The 9,565-nt window shown below is 46.2% G+C and overlaps 1 protein-coding gene across 3 annotated transcripts in view; it reads left to right on the forward strand.

The window, feature by feature from the left end:
- Positions 1-9,565, forward strand: part of LOC109316774 (lysine--tRNA ligase-like) — a 50,145-nt gene that overhangs the window by 20,275 nt on the left and 20,305 nt on the right. For all 3 annotated transcript variants that reach the window (XM_019545085.1, XM_019545103.1, XM_019545094.1), the window contains exon 3: positions 5,671-5,836. In XM_019545085.1, coding sequence (XP_019400630.1) covers positions 5,671-5,836 — 166 coding nt within the window. The remainder of the gene's footprint in view (positions 1-5,670; positions 5,837-9,565) is intronic.

Below are 9,565 nucleotides of genomic sequence, written 5' to 3' on the forward strand. Positions count from 1 at the left end.
TTTTTTTTAATGCTAGGCCTTGCTTAGCATAAGCACTCTCTCACACACTAGGTTACACTATAATAAATTTTCCTGATGGCAGCAGCTCATTCTGTCAAGGAAAAAGGATAGTTTCCTGAATATGCCGGCTCAGGCATGTTGCAGGATGTAGACCCTATTTTCTGTAGAAAACCTGTGGGGAAAAATGGCACCTGGAAGAACAAACACCTGCATTTAAAACACTGAGAAGAATTGTTGTTTTTGTTGTACATCTAAGCTAGGCACACAGCAAGTTTGGGCTAATGCAAGAAGCAAGGATGTTCTGCAGGGTCATATGTTTTATTGGAAAACCTGCATGGGTGAGGGAGATTTTTAGATAAGCTTCTGGGCACAAAGAAGAAGAGTACTTTGTGTCCAGAAGGTGGTTTAAAACCTGCCCATCCAATTGGCTTAATAAAAGGATATCAATCTACCAAAATATCTTTGCCTCACCTACTTTTTTGGGGTCTGATCCTAAACAAATGCAAACTGGTGTAGCTTCATTGGCTTCAGAGGGTACTAACATTGATTTACACCTGCTGAGGATTTGTATATTCAATTAAAATAAATTAGAAGCAATGTTATTCATAGCAGCCCAACAGGTTTTATAATGCTGTGAAAAAGTGTAGAAAGTGACGGTGTGCTGCAGCTTGTTCAAAGGACCACTAGATGGCAATATCTCTCATCTTTATTCAGTTTAGCAATATTTTAAATGACTGTAGTAGATCTCCCTATAAAGTGTTCAGGGTCCCCAAGTGTTGTCTCACTGATAGAAAGCTACCTTAAAGTGGCAGCTGGGCATCCCCTGATGTAAAGATATTTTGTGAACGATATAGGATTGTTCCACCTGCATCCCCAAATAGAGTGGACTTCAGTGCAAAATGCTTATAATAAAATAAAAACATATAGAAACAGATTAATATATTAACACAAGAAAGTACCACAGAGGAACCCTATCCCTAAAACCTGGGACTCAAAAAAAGTCTATTCCCTCTCAATCCCCTGCCTCTCAAAGAGAGTATCTGTTCCCTCACCAGCCAAATTAACTTTCCAACCCACATTCAATACTTCTGTGACAGAGAATAAAAATCCCCTCCACCCCATATTGCCTCCTATTCCTACCCAATTCACCTCCCTTGGCTCACACCCAGAGGAATCCCCCTGCTTGCGGTCTTTCACAAACTGTATCTTCCCCTCCAAAGGGAGCCATGGGTGTCCCCCCACAACCCATCCTTCCCACCCTTGAAAACAGTGTTTAGTTAAACAAATAGAACACGTAATACAATAAAACAGCCCTTTGCCCATTTGGCATAGTGTTCTAGGAACAACAACTGCATCCTACTAATGTATTTTAAGCAAACCTGAAAACCAGAATTTTCTGGCATCATGTTGACTCCCATGTGGGAGTGGGACTGAACTCACCAAACATCTCTGTTGCTTGAGCTAATGGTGTGACTTGCAGCAATTCTTACAGCATCATCTATAACGGGGTGGGCAATTATTTTGGGTGGAGGGCCGCTTACCAAGTTGTGACAAGCTGTCAAGGGCTGCATGGGTAGCCCCGCCCCTTGACAGGTGCCCCGCCCCCTGGTCACCATCTGGGGACCAATGTCCCAATGTTTTGGCACCAATGTCCCAGGGCCAGCATTGGTGGGGCCCAGAGCAGGGCGCAGGCTGGCAAGGGTCTGTGGAGCTTGTCTGGGCTGCACCAGCAGGGAGAGGGGGGAGCTGGCCTGGCTCCATAGAGCCCCTGCCAGCTGGGCTCTGGGCTGGGGGGGCACTGGGAGTACAGATGGGGGGCAGTGTGCAGCCCTGACCCATTGCTCACCAGCAGGGAAGGAGCTGGTGCTGAGCGTATGGGAAAAGTGGCCCCTTCCCCGCCCCATAGCCCGCACTCCTTGCTGCAGCTGCCTGCAGCCTGCACCGGGCTGTCCTGAGCAGGCACAGGCAGCCCCACGCAGGCTGCAAGTGGCTGCAGCATGGGGCACTGGACATAGGGTGGGGGAGGGGCTGCTTTTCCCCTGCACTCAGCACCAACTTGTAGCTTGCCTCTGCTGCCAACCTGGGCCCCAAGCCATCTTTGGGCTCACCTGTTGGGGCTGCACATGGCAGCAGCAGCTACAGCCCCCCTGCTTGTTGCGCTGGGCAGTGTTTACTGCTGCTGTACAGCGTGTGAGCTCCAGCAGGTAGCACTAGCCATGAGGTAAGGGAGGGGCTGCTTTTCCCCTGTGCTCAGTGCTAGCTAGTCCCCTGCCTTCCTCCGCCCCCCTTTCCTGAGTTTCCCACGCTGGGGCAGCTGGGCAGCCACATGATCCCAGGCCAGAAGCCCCTGCTGGGGCTTCTGGGTAGGAGGCCAGGGCTAGGAGGGCCCTACTGTTGCAGGAGCTCCCCAGGGCTTCCTCTGGGTCCTACTGACCTTCGTTCCTGTCATCTTTGACAGGAACCAAGGACAGATACATTTTAATATTCTAATTGTTTTTAGGGGCCCGGCAGGCCAGATAGAATGGCCTTGCGGGCTGAATCCGGCCCGTGGGCCATATTTTGCCTACCCCTGCCCTATATGGATAGGTACTAGAAAGGGATTTTGTGAATGCTTTTCAAACATGTTTGTTCATAGCAAGGAATAGATTCATAGATTGTAAGGGCCTGGAAGGGACCTTGCAAGATCAGGGTAAGTGGCAATGTGTAGGGGGTGCACAGGGGTGCATGTGCACCCCCTAACAGTGTAGGTGTACCCACCATTAGGCTGCGCTCCCTGTTTAGGCAACAGGCAGGGAGGCAGGCAGGAGTGCCAGTGTCCCCCCTGCAAGCGCTTGCTGGCAGCCCCACTCCCCAGCCAAAGTAGCTGCAGGACTTCTGGAAGTGATATGGCCACTTTTTGGTGTGTGAGATTGGCTACCAGGGAAGCCTGGTCAGTGAGATCGGCCACAAGGAACGCCCCTGCCCCAGTCGCTGACTCGAGGCAGCAGTCACTCATGATCAGGGTCCAACCCCCCTGCACTAGGCAGGAAAGACAACTGGGGTCAGATGACCCCAGCAAGGTAACCATCCAAGTCTCCTCTTGAGGATTTCCAGGGTAAGCGATTGCACCACCTCTGGAGGGAGTTTATTCCACAGTCTGAACACCTTAACTGTGAAGAAGTTTTTCCTAGTGTTAAGTCTGAAATGGTCTTCCTGGAGTTTGTGGCCATTACTCCTGGTTTTCTCCAAGGGTGCCCTGGTGAACAGTTGTTTGCCGAGCCCTTGATGTATTCCCCGATGTAGTGGCAAGTTGCTACCAAGTCCCCTCTCAGCTTTCTCATTTTTAGGCTGAAGAGGCCCAAGTCCCTCAGCCTTTCCTTGTATGGCTTGCCTTGCAAGTCTCTGTGAGAGGGTGGTTTCATTTTAGGTTTTGAGGGGGAATATGCTCTAGCGGGTACAGATTTCTGCCTCCCTGTTCCCCCTCCCTTTCCACAAAGCATGATCCCTTGTCCTATCTTTTCTCAGACTTCTTTCCCCCTCACTTACAGTTCCTCATTTTGGTTCCCTTCTCCTTGCTGAGTGCAAGTCCTAATCTCACCCCTATGGATTTTCTGTCTCTTGCCTCAGCAAGTGGAAATAGACATTGCCTGACATTTCATTTGTGCCACCATAAAAACTTTTATGGTAAGCAAATAGACATTGCTACCCTTTGTTGTGCAACATGAAAGGAACATCAGTGGCATGACAAAAGCTAGTGATAAACTCCGCTGTTTCATTACGGTGGATGTCTATTAGCTCTGTGGCAGGAGAGTATTGGCAGCCTAAACGGCTTCCACTCTTGAGTTACTCTGAGCAGGTGCTTGGGGAGCTTGGGCACCTCTCACACCCCAGAGCATTTGCCCACTTTTTCTGCTTACAGACAGGCATCTTTGAGAAGCTCAGGGTGCCTGTTCATACGTGGGGAAAGTGGGCCTGTCCCACTCAGCCAGACTTGTTCCTGCAACCACGGAGGACAGGCCTGGCTGAGAAGGTAAATCAGGGCTTTCCCTCCAAACCCAAAGGTGTCTTAAGAGATCATATCACCTCTCATCCTGCACCATCAAGGGCAGGGCAAGGGATAACTTTTTTTCCCCAGTGTGGTGGATCAGCTGTGCTACAAGACATTGTTGTACAGTTGATCGGCTTCATTCAGCACATCTATTTCTAGCCAGCCTTTCTACACCCACAATCCCAACCTCCTTGGTCACTTGTTCTCTGTTTCCTCTTTCTTTGCCTCCAGTCATTTTCATACTTCATAGCCTCTAGTCACTCTAGCTAACCAGGGATTTCCTCCCCACGTTTCTAATTAACATTTCTCTCCTTATACCACTTTTACAATTGCCGAGTTTCCCTTCTGCTTCTTATCTCATCATGTTTGTCCTGGAAGGCTCACTTCCCCTCCTAGATACTCATGAGATTTGTCTCCCGTCTCTCCTCAGTCTTTCTTAGTTCTGGTCACCTGAACAACTAGTCCTAGTATTACCTCTGCCCTGAAGCTCTGCATCTGGTCTTACTGCCTTGCCCACCTACCATCCTGCCCTGTTCAGTTTTTTACCTTAGCTTTCAGTCCGAGTTTTCTTGCATACCACTCACTCAGATCAGGCAGCTTCTTATCCCATACTGTTTGGGCCCATCAGTGGGGATATTGAGAGCATGGGAGAGAGAAATTCTGTGCTCATAGTTGAGATACATGGGCATGGGCTAACTGCATGACTGCTCAGAGCTACAATTGCAGGGGAAGTTCCTGCCCAACCCCAAGCTGAAGCATGCTCAGTGTGGCCAGAATTTTCAGTGAATTTAGCAGCTAAATGCAAAGAAGACGCTAATGATTACAGGCAAACTATGATTTTTCAGTGACTTATACGTTGGGTGAATTTTCACAGGGACAGTGAAAGCCACACACTGCTACAAAAGCTAAATTCCAAGTGTTTGCTTCAAGGTATCATGGTACAAGAGCTGTTCAAAGAAAAGATTGACAGAATTTAACATGGATAACAAAAAACCCATATTTTTGTTTTGCTTAGGCTTATTTCCTGAAAGGGACGAACTATTTTGGCTGAAGTAAAATTCTGCCTGAGAAAGATACTGCATATGGAAAATTTCATCTTAAAAGATTAAAATTTACAAATGTTATATAATGATCCTAGTTTCCCATTTGCTGTGGAAAACTGTGGAATCCATATTTTTTCCATGACCTACTGGAAGAATAGTAATGTCTTGCAGCAAGCAACACTATTTCTGCTCTTATTTTTGCCACAGTTGTTGCTCATCAGCCAATCAGCAACATGCTCTCCTCCTCCCCTTCACCCCCCCTACCCTGCTGCTGATTGGCTGAGAGGCAAAAACTGCAGCAAAAATAAGAGAACAGTGGTCCTGCTTGCTATGGGATGCTGTCGCACCTTGGGTAGGTTGTGGAAAAACACAGATTTCTGTGTCTTTTAGATGGAGATTTTCTGTTTTTTTCCCCATGGAAGACTAGGCTCCTTGGTTATAAGTAATATGAAACAAGGTTTTGTAACTGATAAGAGGTAGTGCTGCCAGCCCCATCTATAATAAGAGTTCATACTTAAGTGTATAAGGTAGAATAAGAATATGTACCTATAGAGTGTATTTAATATGTAAGCCTTCATTCTGTCCAAATCTCTCTTACAGCAATACCATCAGATTCGAAGTGATGCCATCATACAACTGAAAGAACAAGGGGAGCATCCTTACCCACACAAATTTCAAACAAACATTACACTTTGTGAATTCATTGACAAGTTCAGTCACCTGAAAGAAGGGGAGCATCTTCCAGACAAACAAGTCTCTTTGGCAGGTGAGCTTCTAACAGGGTAGTGACCTCTGTTTACTCCCAAAGCTCCTAACATTTATTTCTTGTTCACAAGAGAAGGTGGATTGCAGTGGAAAAATATATTGTGGCCCAATGACTCAGTCACATTCAATGCACCTATTCCGAGTCATCATACTGAAAAGGCCATCTACTATGATGAGACCGTGCATTTTCTATCCTGTTTTCAGGATATTATTGTCTATTCAGGCATTTCAGGCTTTCCCCAAATCTGCTTAATGAACTTGGGGAATTGGTGTGGTCATTAGGAAATGTCAGAGGGTTTGGGTCCTGCTACTGCCTTGTGGGATATGCAGTATTGTAGTGGATTGTTAGTTCACGTAACATAGTCTTTACTTTCATGGGCAAACTTGCCCTGTAGCACACAACTTAAACCCTTAATCAGCAACCAAGCAAATACATAAACAAAGGGTTCACTCAAACCCTGAGGTCTTTCCCGGACCCTGAGAGAGTATGACGGCTTGATGCTGCAGCTTCTAGCCATGCAGCCTTTCCTCGCTCCCCCAACTCCCTGGGAACTTTTCCTGGGTCTGGGTCTCTCTGACTTCTTAGTGCACTACTCTAACCACCCTTCCACAGGTCAGATTGGACAAAAAGCTTTTCGCTAATGCAGAGTACGTTCCAGTTGACTGTATAACTCTTGTCTAGGATTTCTCTCTGATAGATGGAGTAGAAAATACTCTTTAACAATGCATGCAGAAATCTTAATTTGTTCCATTAATTAGAATAAAAAAAAAATATATAGCTCTATAGCATTTGAGCCTCTCAGAGCACTTTTCAAATAGTAATGAGTTTAGGGCTTGTCTACACATGAAACCTCAAGAAATTTAATCCAAATTAAAGGTGAGAATTCTAAAATGGATTGATTAAACTTTATTAGAGCTCTGTATAGACTACTTTAGAATTAAAGTGGTGTTAACTTGATTTAGCTTGATTCTCTATAGAAATGAAGTAAACTAAATTGAATTAAGACTACTTTAATTCTGAATGAGATTTTCCATGCAGATATTTAATGCTGTTTAACTAATCTACTTTAAAAGTTAATTCAGATCATATTTCTTGTGAGTCCACATGTTGACAAGCCCTTAGTCCTATAAAACCATTGCAAAATATATGTAAATATTATACTTATTTTGCAGGTGAGAGAACTCAAGTGTAGGGAGGTTAAGGCATTTGCCCAGTTACATGCAGGTCCATCTACATGAGATGCTTTACTGCACAGTAGACTAATCTACTACATAGTAAAATGTCACTATGTAATCATGTACAGCTGCTACTATGCATTAAAAGGCCCTAGGGGGTGCACGTGGGCGGGCAGGGACAGATCACTGTCATGCACCATTCTGTGCTGCTGCACAGGCCCAACCCAGCCAGATGCAGAGGGGTGAAAGCTGATATGCAGCAGCTGTGCAACACCTCCCTCCCCCCCACCCCACATCCGGCTGCCAGAGGTATGCTGCACCGTGTCCAGCCGCTGGGGGTACACGGATTCAAAGATGTTGAAAAACCCTGAAATAGGCTAATGCATTCTATTACCTCGGGTAGTAGCTTTATTACGCATTAACTAATGTGTAGTAACGCATAGGTACATAGCTGACCAGGATCAAATTGCTCCCAGTCAACCCAGGCAGCGAGGGGAGGGAGAACTGACCCCTCCCCCAGGCAGATACCTGCTTCTCAGCCCCTGCTCCAGTCAGCCAGTCAGAGATAGGGCTGGGACATTGTCCTTTGCCCCAATAGCAGGAAGCTGCCCAGGCAGGGATGCAGGGTGGGGGGCCATCTGCTCCAGAGGTGGGACAGCTCCTTCCGCCCCCTGGAGCCCAGGCCTGTCTTCAGGATTAGCCTGAGGTCAGCCTCAGGATTTGCTGTGCTCTGAACTGCTCCTGTCAAACTTTCTCCTGATGGGTGCACGTGTAGGTGCATTCCCAGGGAAAACTTACTATGCAATATTTTACTACTCAATAAGCTTTCAGTACATTGATTGCACATGTAGATGCACTCAGCATAGCCTATCTAGAGATTAAGTATACTGTCATACCAGAATTTTGAGCCAATACTTCAGAAATGGAGCCATTCATTTTGGGAGCCATTCTACATTTTCTGTTATTGTTTAACCAGCTTTCCAGGCTAAAATATAACGTTATTGGATTTGTCAGACTGAATTAATTGAATGGCCTATCTAGCCTTGTACCTAGAGAGCAACTAGTTCTAGTTGTTTCAGAAAAAGATGGCAAAAGCTCTACAATAAAATAAAGTAACTCATAACATAAACTGCCCCCATACAGTGTTTTTTCCTAGCCGGTCTTAGTTAGCAGTTGGGGTTGTTCGTAATAATCTTGCCTGCCTCTCTGGATATGGGGGTCCAATCCTGAGCTATAGCCAAGTACACTTAGCCATGGAATATGCAATCAATGGCCTCAGCTGACCATTGTCAAACAACCCACAGGTTACAGGGGTAGGAGGATGAGAACAGTATGGAATTCAATACTGACAAGTGCAGGGTACTGCACTTAGGAAAAAAGAACCAGCAGCATAAATGCAGGCTGGGGAACTCCCTTCTCATCAGCACAAGGGCAGAAAAGGATCTTGGAGTCATTATAGACTCCAAGATGAACATGGGCTGCCAACGTGGGGACGCAGTCAGGAAGTCTAACCATACCTTGTCATGCATCCACAGATGCATCATGAACAGGCCCGAGGAGGTGATCCTCCCCCTCTATATGAGGTTGGTCAGGCTGCAGTTGGAGTACTGCATCCAGTTCTGGGTGCCACACTTCAAGAGGGATGTGGACAACATGGGGAGGGTCCAGAGGAGGGCCACTTGCATGATCAGGGGGCAGCAGGGCAGGCCCTATGAGGAGAGTCTATGAGACCTGAACCTGTTTAGCCTCCACAAGAGAAGTCTGAGAGGGGATCTGGTGGCCATCTATAAACTGGCCAAAGGAGACCAGCAGGCAATGGGAGAGTCCCTACTCCCAGTAGCGCTTGTGGGAACAACAAAAAATAATGGCCATAAATTGTTAGAGAGTAGATTCAGGCTAGATATCAGGAGGCACTACTTCACAGTCAGGGCAGCTAGGAGCTGGAGGTCTTTAAAACGAGGCTAGATAGACACCTAGCCAGGGTCATTTGACCCCAGCATTCTTTCCTGCCCATGGCAGGAGGTCGGACTTGATGATCTGCTCAGGTCCCTTCTGACCCTACTAACTATGAAACCTGACAGCGCTGGACTGGTGCCCTGTGTTTCTGCAGAGGTGGAAAAATGAATGATGATTTAAAAACCCCCCAAAAGAAAATAATAAGGTTTGGGTTGCTCCTTATATCTAAAGCAGATCAGTTATTGGTGTATTCAGCACCCTCACTATCACTAGTATCACCTCCTTTGTGTTTATGCAGGACAGCATATCTATTGTAAATCAGGAACCTGAAGTGTATCATGGATACCAACATTCTTGTTCATTTTTCAAGGAATCTATGAGACGTATATCAATACCCAGTTCTTATCTCAGAGAGGGGGTGCTAAATATAGTAATTATGTCACAACTTGCTTACTTAGAAGTGTTTGCAGACATGAAGTTAAACTCTGCTTCAGTGTTTCCCAGACTTTTGACACTTGGGGCACACTTCTTTTCTGGATTAAAATTGGCAGCGCATATCATTCTTATACCTGAAAAATGGTGTGTGTAAATATCCATA

This window comes from Crocodylus porosus, unplaced genomic scaffold, assembly GCF_001723895.1.
Source record: "Crocodylus porosus isolate Cpor-Errol unplaced genomic scaffold, CroPor_comp1, whole genome shotgun sequence".
In the NCBI taxonomy this organism is placed as follows: Eukaryota; Metazoa; Chordata; order Crocodylia; family Crocodylidae; genus Crocodylus; species Crocodylus porosus.